The sequence below is a fragment of the Taudactylus pleione genome, unplaced genomic scaffold, assembly GCF_031769625.1.
Source record: "Taudactylus pleione unplaced genomic scaffold, aTauple2 ptg000184l, whole genome shotgun sequence".
Taxonomy (NCBI): domain Eukaryota; kingdom Metazoa; phylum Chordata; class Amphibia; order Anura; family Myobatrachidae; genus Taudactylus; species Taudactylus pleione.
Genome location: NW_028284586.1, coordinates 6,149,990 through 6,170,305, shown reverse-complemented (window position 1 = coordinate 6,170,305; position 20,316 = coordinate 6,149,990). Strand labels below are relative to the sequence as shown.

General features: G+C 47.1%; 1 protein-coding gene across 2 annotated transcripts in view; it reads left to right on the top strand.

The window, feature by feature from the left end:
* The window catches only part of CCP110 (centriolar coiled-coil protein 110), a 49,484-nt gene extending 38,186 nt beyond the window's left edge, over positions 1-11,298 (top strand). For both annotated transcript variants that reach the window (XM_088476168.1, XM_088476166.1), the window contains exons 12-14: positions 2,182-2,244; positions 8,243-8,302; positions 8,838-11,298. In XM_088476168.1, the coding sequence (XP_088332294.1) occupies positions 2,182-2,244; positions 8,243-8,302; positions 8,838-8,913 (199 nt within the window). In that variant the 3' untranslated portion in view covers positions 8,914-11,298. The remainder of the gene's footprint in view (positions 1-2,181; positions 2,245-8,242; positions 8,303-8,837) is intronic.
* The last annotated feature ends 9,018 nt before the right edge of the window (positions 11,299-20,316 follow it).

The window sequence follows — 20,316 nt, the reverse complement described above, 5'->3', positions numbered from 1 at the left end:
TGTTGTGTTTGATATAATGGGCACTAGTAATATGTACAGTATAAACATATTTGCGCCCATTCACACATGCATATACTCATTCAGTGTTGTTAACTTTGCGTTTGCCACTTTGTTTAGCTTACTGTCTGTGTTGCAATGAAACCTAAACTCTATACATTTGTCGATCAGTCATTTTTAATAATCAACATTATTGGCTATCTAAAGATGAGAAGAGCGCTACGATGAATAAATGTATGTGGATACGAATCCTACTATTAGCGGTGGCATATGGCTACACTTCATCTTTTTTTATTTTTTTTTATTTTAAGCTAAAGTGTAGCCATATGCCGACGCTTATAGTAGGATTCGTATCCACATACATTTATTCATAGTAGCAATCTTTTCATCTTTAATTGCCTATAACACGCACTCAGGTGTGTGCATCAAGAGCTGCTCACTTTTTCAGGGAGCGCTGGGGTTTTATTACTTTGTATACGTTATTATTGGGTATCTCTCTAATGAGACCTTACAAAGAATTATTTTTATTATTTTTTTGTGACCTCCCTTTTAAAATCAAAATTCAATAGATATTCTATCTTCCAACAAAGGTAGTCCAAAAATAAAAAATTACATTTATTTCAAAAAACTTTGAGATTAAAAAAATTAGAATAAATATTTTAGTAAAAGTGATTTTAAAGACAATGGGGCAGATGTATGAAGCTCTGTAAAGTGATAAACTTCCAACCAATCAGCTCCTAACTGTTATTTTTCAAACAAAGCCTGTAACATGACCGTTAGGAGCTGATTACTTGGATGTTTCATTTTTGGACTACCTTTGTTGGAAGATAGAATATCTATTGAATTCTGATTTTTTAAAGGGAGGTCACGAAAATAAAATATGTACTTTACAGTTAGAAGCTGATTGGTTGGTTGTTTATCACTCTCCAATTTGGGGCATATGTACTAAGCTCTGTAAAGTGATTCCATTCATAGCGATGTTTGGTGGTATTGTGCGACTGTGCACATTACCGATATTTACAGCATATCCCTAAGTGTCAGATGAGCAATGATGATGCTGTTACAGGCGTTCCAACGGCACATACTCAGTTTCTCCCTCTGAATTACCCCCAATAAACAGGATTAACATTAAATACTTCTGAATAGAGCAATCAGCATTCATATTATCATAAGCAAAGTGAACGGTTTAGGTTTCTGAATGCAGGGATTTCACATAATTGTCTGATCCATAAATGTAAGTTTCAGTATTGGATCTCTACATAGAAGAACGTAGTTAAATAGGGTCATTTATGACCGTGGAAAGGCAGTTTCTGTGCATTCTTCTTGTGTAATTGCAGAGCTTTTTATGGGTGCTAATGGCTTTGCAGGCCAAGATGGGGGCGGTGTAAGTGTTCCTAGGGGAGGAGATGGGCAGTGTGATACTTTTTAGGGTGCGGGGAAGGGAGGTTAGGGTTAGGCACCATAAAAGGAGGGTTAAGATTAGGGGGAGGTAGAAGGGAGGGATAGTATACTTACCAGTCAGTCGATATTCTGTCCTAGCCAGGCTTCCAGGGTCCGTCATAATACAGGTGGTGTTCCAGAAATAGGAGTGTAATAAAGATGTTACATACTCGTTATATCTGTATGCTTCCTGGAATACCTCTTTGCTTACATCCACACTTTTCATACTTTCCCTTGTTGTTGTCCAAAAGAGATGCAAATAACCTGACTAAAGTCAATGAATCAAGGCTGTTTTTAGTATAGTTAACCCATAATTAGTGTAGATCTATCCAAGAGAATATATGTTACTCAAATAAACCTAAACATATAGACCATAAATATAAAATATGTAATACAGTTTACCATGGATAATACAAGATATATTCCAGTTTACTGCTGTCTTGTGTACCAGTTCCATTCATGCATGTATAGATACATATTAGTGCATGTGAATGTCTTCTTACCTGTGTGTAATGTGTTTATGTGGATGCTTTTCATTTCTCGTCCTCGTGTGTCCCTTGTTTGCCTGGTGCTATATGTCCCTGGTGATGGTTGGGGGAGGGGAGGGAAGCTCTTAACCCCTTGCAACTGTAAGCCAATCTCTCCCAGTATGAATCCTATTGGTGACAAGCAGGTGCAGTCTATATACTCTATCACAAAGCGATAAAATACATTTCTTTTCATTTTTGTGTTGTGTGATTATAGGGCCGTAGAAATTGGAATGTCAAATAGTAAACCTATGCCAAAGCTTAAGGCCATGGAGACCAGGTGAGTGACAGTAGTGCTGCCGGTAAGCCCAGATTAGTGGAAAGAGCCACTTGGGCCGGCGCCTAGGATGACTGGGTCAGAACGCTGCTCAATTTCATGGCTTTACTTATTTTTTTTATAATATAGTTTAACCATTGCTTGAATTACTTATTTTTATTTTCTCCTCCATCAAGGCTGGGGGACACTGGACGATGGGGTTGTACAGTAGATGGGACTGCAAGGAGCTGGCCCTTAACAAAACTCTTTAACTTTAACCTAAGCTCCTCCCCTCTGCAACCCCATGACTGCAGTGGAGTAAGGCACGTTTTTAGAAGGGCTGCTCTGTAGCCCTTGGTTAGCGTAGGGCTGTTTTTATTTTATTTGTAATTTTTTTCTCTACTTTTTATTTAGGTACTGTGCGCTTCTTACAGCAGCGTACAGTGGGAGTGCAGTAGCTGCGGGAGCCGCATCTTGCCGGGAGCCACGGCGGGTTAGGGGGTGTGCTACCCAGCGACACACCCTAGAGCACTCCGGTCTCATAAGAGACCGTCTGGGCCCGAGGACAGTGCGCGCCCGCACCCTGTTAGAGGCCGCAGGGGGTCAGGAGGTGTCCTGGATGGCGACGCCATCTTACCAGGCTGTAAGTGACGGCGGCTCCTAAGGGAAAGAGCGCCAGATACAGGCCGTCTGCTTCTAGGGCAGACCAAGTGTTTTTTCCACACAAAGGGGAGTCACACTTGATGCGAGAAGGCAGTAGCTATCCCTGCTCAGCGGGGTGCGGAGCCTACTGACTCTAGCTCCCCTCCGCTCCATGGCTGCAGTGGAAAGGCTCCTAACCAGCATTTTCTTACTGCGTAGGCAGCTGCTGGTCTCTGAAGTAAGCCATCCCGGATGCCACTGAGGGAGGACAGGGACTAAGCCACAAGCTCTTCTCCTCTGCTGGGTTTTAGCCACAAGGAAAGCTAAGTACTACTATTATTGTCTGTCTGGGAGTTTTGGCTGTGCTCAGTGAACGCAATTTATTTTTTGTTGGACTACCTGCCTCCGCAGGATAGCGTAAGCACAGCTGATATAGTCAAAGCCCGCTAAGATACAAACCCCTACTATGGCGATATTTTTTACGTGTGTCCAGAGTCCTGCCAAATTGCCTTGTGGACATTTGGACTCCTAGACGCTGTGGGGCCCAATTGTGTGCAGGCATCAGGTGGTGGGCTCCGACTATGGGTCGGTCGCTCTCCAACTTGGTGAGCCTCATGGCTCATCAGAGGGAAGAACAGGCTCAGGCTACCGCGTCGGTCCCTATCATGCAGGCGCCACCCGCAGCAGAAGCGGTCACCCACCCGGGGCCTGACCCACCTTGGCTTTGTACCATGGAGCGCACAGCTGCGGAATTCGAGAGTTTCCGCTTATATGGAAAGGTTCTTTGAGGACCCTAAGCTCCGCACGGCGCATAAGCATCTTTCTTGGTATGGGGAACCGTTAGACATTGCGGATTCCGTGGAGGGGGAACTTCCAGAGGAGGAGGTTCTTCCTGAAGAGGAATGTCCAGAGCCCCCTTTGGGTCAAGGAGTGGAGGATCTCATTACGGCGGTGACAGTCTCTGGACTGCCTGGACCTGGATACCCAAGCAGCAGTGGTAGGACCATTCAAGCGTAGGCGTAAGAGGATCGTTTGTTTCCCAGCTTCCTCGGACCTCTCGGATCTCGTTGAGGGTGTGTGGAAGACACCGGATAAGAAGTTCTCCGTTCCTCGTAAGTTTGCAGCCCTTTACCCACTTCCGCCGGACCAGGTCGCCAAGTGGGAACAGCCTATCAAGGTTGATGCGGCTGTGGCACGTTTGGCCAAACACACTGCGCTTCCAGTTCAGGATTCTGCATCCTTCAAGGTTCCGCTGGATAAATTGGAAGGCTGCCTTCGGTCCATTTTCATTGGCTCGGGGGTCTTTATTCGCCCTTCCCTTTGCTGGCCTCCGCCTGGGTCACTCGGGCCATGGAGACATGGGCCAACAGATTGGTCGCTGGACTTCAGAGTGACTTGTCCAGAGATGCGTTACTGGATTTGGCAGAGCAGCTTTGTGGGGCAGCGGAATATGTGTGTGAAGCCATTCAGGACGGTGCTCAGGTGCCCTCCAGGGTTTCGGATACAGCCGTCTCAGCTCGCAGAGCACTCTGGCTCCACGCCTGGGAGGCTGGCGCTGAATCCAGGAGTTCTTTACAATCTCTCTTTTTCCGAGGGGATCCTGTTTGGCTCTGATTTGGATACCATCATTGCCCAAGCAACTGGATGGAAAAGCACCTTCCTCCCCGTGGTGGCCCAAAAACAAAGGGGCCCACAGTTCCGTGCTTTTCGCTCTTCCTTTTCGAGAGAGAGCATTGGATAGAGGTCAGGCCGTCCGTGGACTGTTCTTCCCCAGGAGGGGTTCGACTCCATGACAGGTTTTCTGTTGCATTCAGACGCTCGTGAGAAAAGGCTCCTGAGGACCCTAACGACTGACGGCGTCTCTGCCCATCCAGTCCCGTCGGGGGTAGGGGGCCGCCTCCTCCGATTTAAGGGGTCGGTGGGTGGCGTTGATGGCCGATGGCTAGATGAGGGGCATTGTCTCCCAAGGAGTAATCAACCTCTGGTCCGCTGCCGCAACGTTTTTTTTTGCGACGGCCCTTCCCAGGGACTTGGACCCCAGGCCATCAGTTCTCTACTTTCAGAAGGAGTTATTGTTCCGGTTCCGGCATCACAATGGAAATGGGGCTTTTACTCCAACCACTTCCTGGTTCGAAAGCCCAACGGCGCCTATTGCCCGATTTTTGATCTACGGGCTTTGAACACCAGACTGTGGGTGGACCGGTTCCGCATGGCATCTCTCCGATCAGTGATCCAGGGAATGTCGGCAAATTAATTTTTGGCTGCGCTCGACATCAGAGATGCGTACCTCCAACGTGCCTTTTTGGCCAGGGCACCACTCTCTCCACAGGTTCACAGTCGGACAGGCACACTACCAGTTCCAGGCCTTGCCATTTGGCTTGGCAACAGCTCCACACGTCTTCACGAAGATCATTTCAGCTATGGTGATCCTGCTGCACGCGGACAGGTTAACTGCTATTTGGATGATCTACTGGTGAAAGCAGATTCGGCTTCCCAGTTGCAGTTCCACCTGGACCGCACAGTGCAGGTGCTTCAGTATCACGGCTGGATCCTAAGCTTGGAGAAATCTCACCTCACTCCTTGCCAGCGCCTGATGTTTCTGGGGGTGATCTTCGATACGTCTCTCCAAAGAGTCTTCCAGCCCGGGCCCTCTAGGATCTGGTCACGAAGGTACGGTCTGTGCCTCGCCTCTCCATCTGGCTGTGCATGAAGTTACTGGGTACGATGGTCTCTACCTTTTTGAGACCATCCAGTACGCCCGCTTCCACTTGCAAAACTTCTAGTGTTAGATTCACCGAAATTGGATGGATCGCACGGAGGATCACTCCTCTCAACTTCTGGTTCTGTCGGACAGCACACGTCAATCTATTTGTTGGTGGCTGTTTTCCGATCACCTGCTCCAAAGTTGCTCCTTGGCCATTGTGCCTACAGACACAAGTCTCAGCGGTTGGGGAGTGGTGACGTCGAACCTTTTGTCTTCAGGGTCATCATCGGAGACTGTTCTACCAATCAATGTACTGGAGCTTCGGGCCATCTATCTGGCTCTGTTGGGGGCCCAGTGCTGCCTGGCCGACCGTCCAGTGAGGATTCAGTCAGACAACGCCACGGCAGTGGCGTATGTAAACCATCAGGGCGGCACAAAGAGCGCAGCTGCCATGGCAGAGGCAAGTCGCATTCTAACTTGGGCAGTGATTTTTGTTCTGGCACTCTCTGCAGTGTTCATTCCGTGCGTGGAAAATTGGGAAGCCGACTTCCTCAGCCGGACCACCTTCCTGCCGGAGGAATGGTCTCTCCAACCAGAGGTCTTCCAGCAGTTGGTCCTGAAGTGGGGACTTCCGGAAGTGGACCTAATGGCGTCTCGGCACAATTGCAAGCTTTCCCGATTTTGTGCGAGATCCCGGGACCCAATGGCCTTTGCAGTGGATGCCAAGACCGTTCCCTGTAACTTCCTTCTACATTTTTCCTTCGATTCCCATGTTACCTTGGGTACTCCAGCGTGTCAGGGAGCAACAGGTTCCAGTGATCCTCGTGGCTCCGAACGGGCCATGCAGGTCGTGATTCGCCACGGTCTTCAAGCTGCCCTTTAGGCTTCTGCAGCAACCAGATCTACTCCTGCAGGGTCCATTCCGGCACCAGGACCTTCCGCGGTTGGCTTTAATGGCCTGGTTGTTGAGATCGAGCTCTTAAAAACTAAGGGGTTTTCCCCTTCCGTGGTCCGTACCATGTTGCGTGCTTGGAAACCGGCTTGGGGCGCAACTAACAGAGTCTGGAAGACCTACATCTTGTTATGTGAATGGCGCGGAGTTCATACATCCCAGTTCCACCTTCCGAGGCTGTTGGCTATCCTTCAGGGAGGTTTGGAAGCGGGCTTGCGGCTTCAATCACTGAAAGTACAGATTTCGGCTCTGTCTATTTTTAGCGGCATCTGACTCTTCTGCCAGAGGTTCTGACTTTTTTACAGGGAGTGTTGCGTGTTCAACCTCCGTTTCAGCCGCCAGTGGCTCCGTGGGATTTGGCCTTGGTCCTATCTGCTCTCAAGCAGGCTCCCTTGGAGCCTTTGGACTCCGTGGACCTTAGATTTGTCACGTGGAAATTGGTTTTCCTTATGGCCATTGCCTCTGCTCGGCAGGTCTCTGGCTCCACTGTTCCTCATCTTTCATGACGATTGGGCTGTTCTCCGAACAGTTCCTTCCATCTAACCAAAGGTGGTTTCAGCTTTCCACCTAAACCAGGAGATTCTTTCTTGTGTTTTTCCCCATCGGAAACTTACCAGGACGATCTGTCGCTGTTGGACGTCGTCCAGGCCGTGCGCAACTACTTGGACAGAAGGTCTGCCGTACGTCATACGGACTCCCTTCTGGTTCTCTACGACGCCCAGAAACGTGGCTGGCAGACCATTGCAAGATGACTGCTCTGTCATCTCTCGGGCCTATTCCGATGCAGGGCAACCGGCACCTGCCAAGTTGTTGGCTCATTCTACTCGAGCGGTGGGGACCTCCTGGGGGGGCGCACCACGGGGCCCCGGCTGAACAGGTCTGTCGCACAGCTACCTGGTCCTCTGTCCACACATTTGTGCATATTACAGGTTTCATGTTTTTGTGTTTGCCACTTTGGGCGCACAGTTCTCAGGTCAGGCAACCTGAGCGTTCCCTCCCCTTGGGGCGGCTTTTGAACGTCCCATGGTCCAGTGTCCCCCAGCCTTTGATGAAGGAGAAAAGGGGATTTTGGGTTATTTGCCGTTAATTCATTTTCTCTGAATTAGGCTGGGGGACACTACGTTCCCTCCCTCATGCTCAGTCGTATTGTGTGGTAATTTTGACCACGTCGGTCCCGGCGGTACTCTTAGTTTGGTTATTGTTATGAAAGTGTCACTGAGTTACTTCTTCTTCTTACCAGGCACTTTTGAAGTTGTACTGCAGTCATGGGGTTGCAGAGGGGAGGAGCTTGGGTTAAAGTTAGAGTTTTTGTTAAGTGCCAGCTCCTTGCAGTCCCATCTACAACCCCATGGTCCAGTGTCCCCCAGCCTGATTCAGAGAAAAGGATTCAACGGTAAGTAACCAAAAATCCCCTTTTATATAACTATGATGCACTGGGGGATTATGTACATTTATCATGGTATGGGTTGGCAAAGAACGGGGGATGGGGCATTGTTAATTTGGCCCTAGCGCTTCATGGCCAAATCTATAAATAAAAAAAATTCTGGCCTTACCAAACACTAAGTATCTGGAGGAGAAAACATCCTCTACACATTTATAGACATGAATGTACCATTTTTATTTTATTTTTTTTTTTTTTTTAAGTGTTTTGTTTTTTTAATGTAGTACAATAAAGTATGTTCAAGGTGAGATTTTTTTTTTAACCATTTGATTGCTTCTAACAGAATCCTTCGGCCAAGCCAAGGACAAAACGCACCTATCAATAAGCTACTTTGCAGGCAAGGGTAAGTACACCACTAACTGTGTAAATTTATTAGGATGCTGTACAACCTTGAATAGTCCTTTGGGACTAAGCAGCATCGAATTATAAACCACATTTAATAATGAAGTTAAAAAAATAAAAAAATAAAAATATATCTCTTGAAAAGACAGCAAATGGACTTCACAATGATGATGTTCCCTCACCCTGACAAGTGGTAGTGTATTTGGCTGTTAGTCCTGAGCACCACTAAGTTCAGTTATGAAGGGGGAAAAGGTGGACGCAGACTGATGAGCAGAGAACACCCAGTCTGGACCTTGAGTTTCTCTCCAGCACCCATCTATTAGATACCCTTATAGTATGGTTAGGATTGCAATGAAGATCTCGAAGTGGAATTCTGGAACTATAAAAAGATATCTAGTACAATAACAGAAACTCTAGCTTTTGGGCAAATCTATTATGGTAATATATGTATTGCATATCAATTCTGCTTTTTGTAATACTTGTAATCCCTCTGTGTGAATTTATAATAATCTTCTCCTACTACTTTATTATTCCAGGAGTGTCTGTAAAAAGAACCTGAAGAAAGAAGCCAAATGTTGTGACAATTTAAGAAGACAGCACTCGCTGGGATAAGATAGAACATGAAGCACTTCTTCTTCCCCCTGCTCCATTACATTGTACTGCGCTTTGGCTATAGATGATGGCATGCTCCTTTCTGCATGCCGATGTTACATTCTTGCATCTCCAGACATTACCTTTTTCTTTTTTGCATGTCCTAAAACACGAGCTCTAGAATCCCTTCAATCCCTTGTGCACTATTAGACCATGAAAAACCTGCAACGGCCCAAATGTCATATTTCATTCTTTACACTGTTGGCAGAAAGTAGATTTACAGAACAAATTCTCTTTTTCAGATTTAAAGAAATATTATTTATAAAGTGCTTTGAGCTGTTGCTGAGCAACATTTTCCAGTCATCATAGATGTGTTTGAGGACAATGAGGAACATTAATAAACAGGAAAAACATCGGCGATGTTTTAGCTTCCGATCAGTTTGCTTTACAGAAAAATGCTTAAACTTCACTACAACATAATAAAATCTCATAGGTTTGCATCACCAAGGTATTTCTATACACCAGTTATCATAAATGTCCTCTGTCTTCCTGTAAGATACAGAACGAGCCCACCTACATATATACATACACACACTCTCTCTGCCCATAGCAACCAATCAGATTCTACTTATTTATCTAGCACCTTCTAGAAGATAATAGCTAGAATTTGTTTGGTTGCTATGGGCAACATCTCTAATTCTAAAAACTTGCATCTTAGGATTGTATGAGGTATATTTTCTAACACCGTACAGCCTAGAAGTTTAAGGAGTCTTGGACTTGTCCAATCTGCGCACCCACAACCTCTGTCAGTGGCAGTTTTACACTGATGCTGAAGGATGTGCACCCTGGAGTGCTGTCATATGGCATGAGCTAGTCTTCAGTTTGGGGTTGAGGATACGTTACAGTTTTATTAATATGGTTTATTACTAAATGTCTAAGGAAAAATAAAACTATGGAGACTCATCTTAAAACTTGTATTGTACAACTGGCCTGAATAACTGACTCAGACCAAATGAATAACCTACAACTGTGCTTTTAGCCTCGATAGTCTGCTCTAGCTGTATTACAGTAGTAGTAGAATACAAAAATCCTTTGTTTGTTAAACCAATATACTTCTAGAACATGTACATTTCAACACGCTGGCTATCAATGACTTAGGACAATATCCTGCAGTTATTTATTAGATCTCCTGTTTATGCTGTAATATCTTTATAAACTTTACACCCTGTTCATATTTGTACTTGCTACTTAATGTTAGATTAGTTTACACATACTTATGCTGGGCATTCACTGCCATATAAAATGCCAGTCAGACTGACAAACATTTTATCTGGCAGGCTGTCACCTTGCAGATATCGCGGGCATACACTGTGAGATATCTGTGTATTGGCACCGATATATCTGTGCTCCTCCACTGGGGAGGAACGGGAAATGTCCATCCCTCGTCGCCGCGGCTGGGCAAACACTGCCCGATGCAGCCGACATTTAATTTACACTATATCGCATCGGACGGGAATGCTTGAAAATCCTGCATGCCTGACCGAACGATTTAGCTGGTCGGCAGCACACACAGTACAATTATCGGGGCGATCCGCCAATATCGGGTGGATCGGCCCGATAATTGTATTGTGTATGCCCAGTATTACTGATAAATTGCAGTGACTTCAGTCTCACTTTGGGTAATCTTTATCACTCAGATGTGCAGGGGACAGCAAAATATTTGCTGGGTTTGTATATTTCTACGTGTTTAATGTTATACTACCTTTATAAATTGTTACAAACTTAATATGACGAAGTACTGTTGAAATGTTAAATATCACTTTTCCAGAACTGTAGGTCCTTATATGTCACAAACCATAATTCTGTAGTGTGCAAATTTCAGCCGATTAATAAAGTTCTTGGGGTATAAATTTGTATGCGGAGGCTTGGGAGCTGAAATGAAAAGGGCAATAATAATATTAAATGCAAAACACTGCTTTTGTATTGAAATATTATTGCCCTTTTAAATCCTGCAGCCAGAACCGAATCAATGTCCCATTGGTAAATCTGTTTCCTGATACTTGACCTGAGACCTTTATTGTCTTGCAGTGCTGTCTACTGTGAATGTGGCTATAGCTGAGACTATGTCCGACTTAAATATTCAACTTTTGTATAAACTTTTTCCAATATCTTTATTTGCATTTACAGATATTTTCAAAGGGTCTTTTATTCCTGAATGGACAGACTCACACTCAGCAATCTATGGCCTTTTTCCTCTTAAGTGCCAGAGCATTTTTCTATACATTGTATTTATTTATACATATTTAATTGTCAGCTGCATGAAAATTGGTTTCTTTATAAAGTGTATTTATTTTTGTACTTTGTTTTGTTCTTGCTTTGCTTGTTTTCTTAGTATTAATAACATTTTTGTCTACACTTTAAGGAAAAATAAAATTTGTTTCATTTTAAAAGGTCTCCAATAATTTCTTCTGGTATATGATGATTACCTGCATTTAGTACATGGTTACACACATTTCACTAACATCGTCATGCTTATGTATAGCTATGCAACAAGAACATACTCTGTAACCCAGAGTTTTCCAAACTCCACCATTACAGTCCAGGTTTTAAGGCTATCCATGCTTGAGTCCAGATGGTTAAATCAAATTGAGTGAGGAACTAATAGTTACCTGTGCTCAAGCATGATTATCCTTAAAACCTGGACTGTCATGACTGAGTTTAGGAACCTCTGCTGTAACCCACTGTAACAAATCTTGATTTCTGCAAACTTCCTGCAGTTTAAAAAGTGGATACAAACATGATGGTTACTATTGGTTTCAGCACTGAATTATATGTTATGGGACTTTTATTTAAAAACCTTTTTTGTCTACTTCAGGTTCCATAGGGGGTCCACAGGGTTGACCTTGGGGTATAGCTGTATCTGGATCCACGGGTACCATGCAGTTAAAGCTTTTGCTGCTACCAGGATGCACTGGGTTCATCCTGCTCTATACCCCGCCCCAGCCACAGGCACCTCAGTTTTAGTTGGTGCCCGGCTGGAGTCGGGTCACCTTAGCACAGGGGGGCTGCTCAAGCCCCTAAGCTTCTTTTTAGAGGTTAATTACTTTTTTTTATTATTATTATTATTGACTCTTCAGAGCGGCAGCATCAGACTGTCCATTGGACGTCCAAGCTGCTGCTCCTACACCCCGCTGGCGCCGCGATGCCAGTACAGATCTAGGGATCGTGGCGGGACCCCAGAATCTATACTAGCACGGGCTCTGGACTCTCCCACGACTGCTGCCGGGGATAAGGTAAACCGCGGGTCACTGCTTGCGGTGACACGTGTGTGTAAATGCAGTCGCATGCCTCCAGTCTCTGGGGATGGACCGGAGCCGCTAGCAGTGGCGGCGGGCTCCCCCCTCTCGGGAGGCATACCCCACGGGACCACTAGACCACCAGGGTATTATGCGGGAGCTGGCGTCCCTGAGGTTAATTGCTAGCCAGGGGAGGCAGCCTTCCCTGTTTAGCGGCTCCTCAGCTCAGCGCGCCCTTCCCTTTTCTGGTGACGCTGAGCTGCTTCCTCCTGCGGCCACTCCTCCTCTGAGGTCTCCAGCGGCCATCTTCTCTACGGTGGCAGCACAGGTGTCGCAGGCAGTGTGCGGTCAGTCCCCCTGAATCTGGGCGGTTTATTGTAGTGACAAGGTGCAGTGAGTATTAACTTTCTGCCTTGTATGTGACTTTTGCTAGTGCTGACTGTCTGTGCTTTATTTCTACTTACTGTTAGTCTATGACTATCCCTTTCCTTCTCCTACAGCCCTGACAGGTGTGTGTTGGAAGGGCTTTTCTTGGATCTCACTTATATAAATTCATGTATTTGTGAGGTCGGTCACATACTGTGGTGTTCTACACGGTGCCATATTTGTGGGCTTGTGTGCTGCATACTTGAGGGTGCGCCAAGAGTACATTCTGGGCTTCCCTGTTGTGTTGCTATATATATCTAGGTATATATCTTTATCATGTCTGCTCTCCTGCAGGGGTGAATGTGGAGGATTTATCACAGGATGGGCTGTGTGTGAGGTGCCGTCAGCTACCTGGTCCCTCTAACCCCCCAACTTCAGGACAGGATCCTCCTTGGGCGGTGTTTTCTCAGGTGCTGGCTTCCATCGAGGACCGTTTGGTGATCTTGACTGCTCTCCTCCATAGGGGGTTACCCCAAACGGCCATCCCCCCTTCACCGGGGTGTACTGCAATTATTGCAGTCTCCCCCTGGGCCTTAGACTGTTCATCCATATGCGGGTTCCCTAGGTATGTTCAGTCTCCAATGACGCAGCAGTCCGTCATTCCCAACTATGGGTGGATGTGTTCTCCAATTCAGTCCAGAGTTTGGCGGCTTCGTCTTCAGCCTTTCAAACTGTTACCTAGTGACAAGCCTCACAAGGCGTCAAAACGCACTGTTATGTCGTCCCAGTCTGCGCAGTTGTCAGACTCAGATGTGTCCTCGGATGAGGGGAAATTGCCTGAGGACTCTGATTCGGATTCCCCTGCCCGGGAAGTGGAGAATCTTCCATTAATGTGCGGGTGGTGCGGTCCATTCTTGATGTAGAGGATGACGTCCCGGCCCCTATGTCCAAGTATCCAAATTTTAAGCAGGCAAAGGTGACTTTGGCTGTTTTTCCTATCTCTGACCAGCTGACTGATCATATGACGGAGGCCTGGCGATCACCTAGTAAGAGGTTCCAGCCGCAGAAACGTTTAGCATCTAGTTACCAGTTTCCTGCAAGTCATTGCAAAAAGTGGGAATCCCCGCCTGCGGTGGATTCTCATGTTACTCACCTAATCAAGAGTGCTACCTTGTCTATGCCATCCATTTTATCCCTAAAGGATCCCACTGACAGGAAAGTAGAGACTTGTTTAAAATCCATTTATTCTCTCTGTGGGGCGGTGGCCCGTCCCTCCATGGCCATCTCTTGGGTGGCTAAAGCCATTGAGAGCTGGGCCAATGTATTGGAAGATACTTTTTCCTGAGGAAGCTCCGGTGGTTCAGAGAGCTTTAGTTGGACAGATGAGGGATGCCGTTTCCTATATTGGAGAAGCGTCTTTGGATGCCAGTCTTCTGACTTCCAGAGTTTCGGCGGCAGCGGTCTCTGCTCGCCGGTCTTTGTGGCCTCGTTCTTGGAGAGCGGATGCAGACTCCAAGAAGGGCCTGGGAGCCTTACCCTTTAATGGGGAGATTTTGTTCGGTCCTGACCTGGACAAAATTGTTGATACTTTGGCAAACGTCTAAGTCGACGTTTTTGCCATCAGCAGCTGCGCCTTCTAAAGCTAGGACCTCAGCCTTTCGTACTCTGGGAAAGTCCAAGAGTCAGTCCTTACCGAGGCAATCGTCAACCAAAGCTGCCCCTAAACCAAAGAAGCAGGCTTGGAGCACTAGACGCCCTGCTTCCAAGTCAGAGGATAAGCCTTCAGCCTGATGGGACGGGCCTCTCTCTGGTGGATCCCAGAATTTGCCCAGTGCTGGTGCAATACCACCACGGATGCTTGGGTACAAGAAGTGGTCTCGCGGGTATGCCCTGTCCTGTCACAGACCCCCCCCCCCCCAACAGTTCTTCTGCACAAGTCTTTCTCAGGACAACACCAAGGCCTTGCAGATTCAGGAAGCCATAGAGTCCTTGCTGACAGCAGGGGTTGTTGTTCCCGTTCCACTTTCTCAACGTGGGATGGGTTACTACTCTTCTCTATTTCTGGTTCCCAAACCCAATGGCTCTTTGGCCTATCCCTGAAATTGTTAAACAAGTTCCTTAGAGTGCCCACTTTCAGGATGGAAACTTTTGCGTTCCATCATTCTGGCTATGTAACCGGGTGATTATATGGTCTCCCTGGACATCCAGGACACCTACTTCCATGTTCCTTTATACCGTCACACCAGCGTTATCTGAGGTTTGCTATACGTCAGCTTCACTTCCAGTTTCAGGCTCTGCCCTTTGGCCTTTCCACAGCTCCAAGGGTGTTCACCAAACTTATGGCTGCCCATCTGCGCAGCCAGGGTATACGGCTTCTGCCGTATCTGGACAACCTCCTATTGCTGGCAGGCTCTCCTGATGTACTTTTGCAACATTGCACCTGACTATCGCTTTCTGCAGGCACACGGGTGGCTGATAAACCGGAAGAAGTCCTCTCTCATTTCGTCACAGAGAATGGTTCATTTGGGTGCACTTCTGGACTCTCATCAGCAAAGGATCTTTCTGACTCCAGACAGGATGTCCTCCCTACAACTGCGAGTGAGCTGTTGTCTGATGAGTTCCCAGGTGTCTGTTCACTCGGCAATGAGAGTTCTGGGGACCATGGTCTTGATATTCGACATGGTGGAGTATGCCCACTTTCATTCCCGGCCCCTTCAGGGACTGATTCTATCCAAATAGAATGGGTTACTACACCGGATCAGGACTCAAATGCTGGTGTTGTCTCCGGAGGTGTGCCTGTCGCTGGCTTGGTGGCTTCAGACATCTCATCTCACCAAGGGTCACCCCTTTTGGATCCCGGACTGGGTTCTGCTTACGACAGATGCCAGTCTTCTTGGTTGGGGGGCAGTGTCGGGTCCACTTTCACTTCAGGGCCATTGGACGGCGGAAGAAGCGTTTTTTTCCCATCAATATTCTGGAACTTTGGGCCGTGTACAGGGCCTTCCAATTGTCCGGTCACGCTCTTCAAGGAAGGGCATTGCAAGTTCAGTCCGACAACGCCACCACGGTGGTGTACATCAACCGTCAAGGGGGTACTTGCAGTCTAACAGCAATGTCGGTGGTGTCACGCATCCTCTCTTGGGCGGAGTGCCACCTTCCGGCCATCTCGGCAGTCTTCATTCCAGGAGTTCTCAATTGGGAAGTGGACTTCCTCCAGCCGTCACGACGTGCATCCCGGGGAATGGTCCCTTCACCAAGAGGTATTTCAACTACTCGTGGACAGGTGGGCACTGCCGGAGGTGGACCTCATAGCCTCCCATCACAATCGCAAGCTGCCTGTGTACGGGTCCAGGACAAGAGATACCGGCGCAAGTCTGGTGGATGCGCTGTCAGTGAAATGGACATTTCAGCTGGGGTATCTATTCCCTCTGATATCCCTGCTGCCTCGGGTCTTTTGGCTTGGCCCAAACGTCCTTGGTACTCCGATCTTCGGGGCCTATCCATCGGCGTTCCGTTTCTTCTGCCTCGACGTCGGGACCTGTTGTCTCAGGGGCCCTGCCTTTACCTGGATCTGGGTCGTCTGTCTTTGACGGCGTGGCTCTTGAGACATCCGTCTTAAGGTCCCAGGGTTTTTCCAGCTCAGTCATCAGCACAATGCTACAGGCGTGCAAGCCTGCTTCCGCCAGGATTTACCACAGAGTGTGGCATACTTATTTTCAATGGTGTGAGTCCAGAAACTACGATCCTCAAGCGTTTCGTGTTTCTAGGATTTTGGCGTTCCTTCAGTCTGGGTTGGACCTAGGCTTGTGCCTCGCTTCTTTGAAAGTTCATGTGTCTGAACTTTCTGTGGTTCCAGCGTAGGATTGCTACTCTGCCTGATGTCCGCACCTTTTTCCAGGGTGTTCTCAGGATTCAGCCCCCCTTTGTTCCCCCAGTGGCTCCTTGGGATTTGGCAGTGGTGCTTCGGGCCCCACAGGCCTCTTGAGTCGGCGAAACTCAAGTGGCTGACAGTTAAGAATTAGGCACGCTTTCTTGCCATTCTTTTTCTGATTCTTCACCAGGACAGGGCAGTGCTTCGTACCCATCCGGGTTTTCTCACTAAAGTGGTCTCTAAGTTCCACATTAATCAGGAAATAGTTGTTACGGCATTTCAGTCACCTGATCTCTCGGCTGGTGAGGCTTCCTTAGATGTTGTAGGTGATCTCAAAGATTATATGGACCGGACTAGTTCCATTCGGAAGTCTGATTCTTTGTTCGTCAAATTTGCTGGCAGGCCAACCCCTCCTGTGAAAACCAAACAAATTTTGGCCCGTTGGCTTTGTTTAATTATTTGTGACGCTTATTCACAGGAGGGTTTATATGTCCCGGCCTCTGTTAAGGCTCATTCCACTCGGTCTGTGGGTCCTTCGTGGGCTGCTGGCTGTGGCGCCTCGGCTGTTCAGCTGTGTAAGGCGGCCACCTGGTCTTCCATACAGACTTTTCTAAGGTTCTATGCGTTTGACGCCTTCGCCTCACAGAATGCATCCTTCGGGTGCCGAATTCTCCTATCAGTGCAGGAGCGTCCCCGCCCTTAGTTGTACTGCTTTGGGACATCCCAAAGTCAACCCTGTGGACCCCCTATGGAACCTGAAGTAGAAAACAAGAGATATGGTAAGAACTTACCTTTATCTGTTTCTACGAGGTCTATAGGGTCCACAGGGCGCCCGCCCTGACGCACCTGGCTTCATATGGGCTCTGTGGCTGGTCACCGGTTTTCCGTCTCCCTCTCTGTGAGTATGGTTCTTGTGTGTTCCAGTCTTCATTCTCTGTTTTTCCCTCCTCCGGCCTTGGCTACTTACCAACTGAGGTGCCTGTGGCTGGGGCGGGGTATAGAGGAGGATGGACCCAGTGCATCCTGGGAGCAGCAAAAGCTTTAACTGCGTGGTGCCCGTGGATCCAGATCCAGCTATACCCCAAGGTCAGCCCTGTGGACCCTATGGACCTCGTAGAAACAGATGGTAGAACTTACCTTTGTTATATCTCTTGTTTTTATCTTATTTCCCTGCTTTTGACACAGTACTAAGCCCTAGGGGTATATTTACTATCTATCAACTTCACAAAGCTACAGATAGTCGGTGGCTTTGACCAATGGATTTCAAAGTGCAATAAGTTATCAATGCTAACTTTGATGTGTTTCAGCACTATTACTATTGCCGCTTGAAAAAACATTGGTCAAAGCTGCCGATCATTGGCTACTTTGTAAATGCGACGGATAGTAAATGTGCCCCCCTTAGAGTATGATGCCAGGATTGGGATTGGGATTTTTCCTTGTAGAAATAAAGCTACAAGCACAATCAGCACTTAATGTAAAATCCAGGTGGCAACACATTGGATAATGCCACCACTTCCCCAGGACTTGATCTACTGACATAAAGCCTGATTCTTAGTCATACGTAATAAACGGGAAAAACAGTGGCGATGGGCGTATAGCTTCCAATCATTTTGCTTTAAATAAAAATTCTTAAACTTCACTAGGACATAATAGAATCTCATAGGTTTGCATCATAAATGTCCTCTGTCTTCCTCTACGATACAGAATGAGCAAACCTACAGTGTCAAACATTTTACACTCCTGCATCTTATGCACATGCATTTATGCTACAGACATTCTCACAAGTATATTTGAGAGTTATACTATACATCTAGTATTTTCAGCCTAATGACTTGCAATAGGGATAGGGCTGGTGCAAATTTGCCATGATGATGATGGCTATTTAACCCAGCACATGGCTAAGGGATGGTGTGGTCACATAGGTGCATACCCAGCATGCAGGTGAAATATATGCATTTCTTTCTGTGCACGCAATGCAAGTGTAATTACAGCTGACTTGCATTGAACTCTGAATATCAAGAACCATACCATATGAACTGAATACCATATAATGAAGAGAACATGTGCGCAGCCTCCATGTAATACAGAGATCATGTGAACAATATTATCTACTCATCCTAAAACAAATCCCTCTTAAAATATCTTAACTATTTTAGGATGATTATAGCAGCCCCATTCATCACAACTCACTCATTACTGTGCCGCCCTCTGTCTAATTAATTAATACAAAATAAAAAAAATCATGTTAATTAATTTTCAAAAAAGTATTAACCCCTTTATCTTAACTCACCTTCATGATAAAACCCACACATAACTTACTCCTTTATACTGTACTATAAATTTTCCCAATGCCAATTACCCTCACACACTTTCTCCTCCCCTGTTCCACTTATCGGTCGCAGTTTAACTTCTTTTCTCACTGTGAATCTCCCATGAGGCTGCACTGCTGCTGATCGGATCAGGGGAGCATGTCCTCTGCATGAAGCTGCCGGGCCCCATTAGTAAGGATGGATATCGAAAGCCCTGCATCGAATGGTTACCGGGCTTCCATCAAATCCAGCGATGCAATGGCAACTAGCCATTGCATCTCAACCATTAAATAGTATAACCATCACGATGGTTATACTCGCGGGTCGAAAATGTCTCTAAAGTTAATTAAATGAAAGTATAAATATTAAATCCACATACAGCTGCTGATTGTCTGATCAAGCCACGCAGGCGAAATGCGTGATGGTCCCCAGGGTGCCTTGCATCCAGGTTGTACGTGGATTTAATATTTATACTTTCATTTCATTCACTTTAGAGTCATGTCTCCAGTGAACCTTATGTACACATCTATGAGAAATTATATTTCTCATTCATCCACTAGGGAATGCTGGAGCTAATGACAGTGGAGTATAGACGGTGGTAGAGTAGAGCCTGGCACTTTAAATAATTTAGAAGTGTGACTGCCTCCTCCCCCCTCTATGCCCCATTAGCCCCAGGTTAAGCTGGCCATACATGCTACAATTATCGGGGCGATCTGCCCGATATCCGCGGATCGCCCCGATAATTGTAGCGTGTGTGCGGGTGGCCGAGGGTTAAATATTGCTCGGTCGGCCATGCGGGATTGTCCAGCATGCACGTCCGATGCGATATTTAACAGGTAAACTGTCGGCCGCATCGGGCTGCGTATGCCCAGCCGCGGCTGACAGACATTTCCTGTGTTCCTTCCCATGGAAGGAACAGGGAAATGTCTCCCCCCCCCCTCCCTGGGGCGGAGCGCAGATGTCAGGCGAATACATCTCACAGTGTATGCCGCGGACATCTGCGGCTGGCATGCTGAAAAATAAAATGTCTGACAGGCTTTTTTATCTGGATGTGCATGCCCAGCTTTAGAAATTGTGCACGAGAGAGCCGGTGCACAGTGGGCTTGCTCCAAGCCTGTTAGTATTGTATTTTACATTTTTAATCCTTTTTTCCTGTGAGGACAGGCAGACTGCGGCAGCCTGCCTGCTCCGTGGGAGACGCCGGGAAAGGGCCGCCAGTATCTGGTACCCTGAGGGGATGGCCCCTGCATTGAGACATCTGTCTCTGTGAGGCCCGCCACAGCTGGAAACTGTTTGTGTCAGGTTTCCTAACCTGCCCCCCGGGCCCAGCATCCCGGCCGCAGCAGCATGTAAGTATAACCACTGCTGAGTAGCAAGAGCGGTGGACAAAGACTGGGCTCTGTGACAGCGGCGTGTTGCAGCTATCACACAGGGAACAACCTCCATCCTTCCACCTGATAGTGGCTTGTTACAGTCAGTAAATGGCTGCAGGGGTGTATCTAGGGATCCGAGCGCCCCTGGCAAGGTAATGGACTGGCGCCCCCCATAGTTTCAGGAAGTGCCCCCAGTAGAGGCCCCCCCT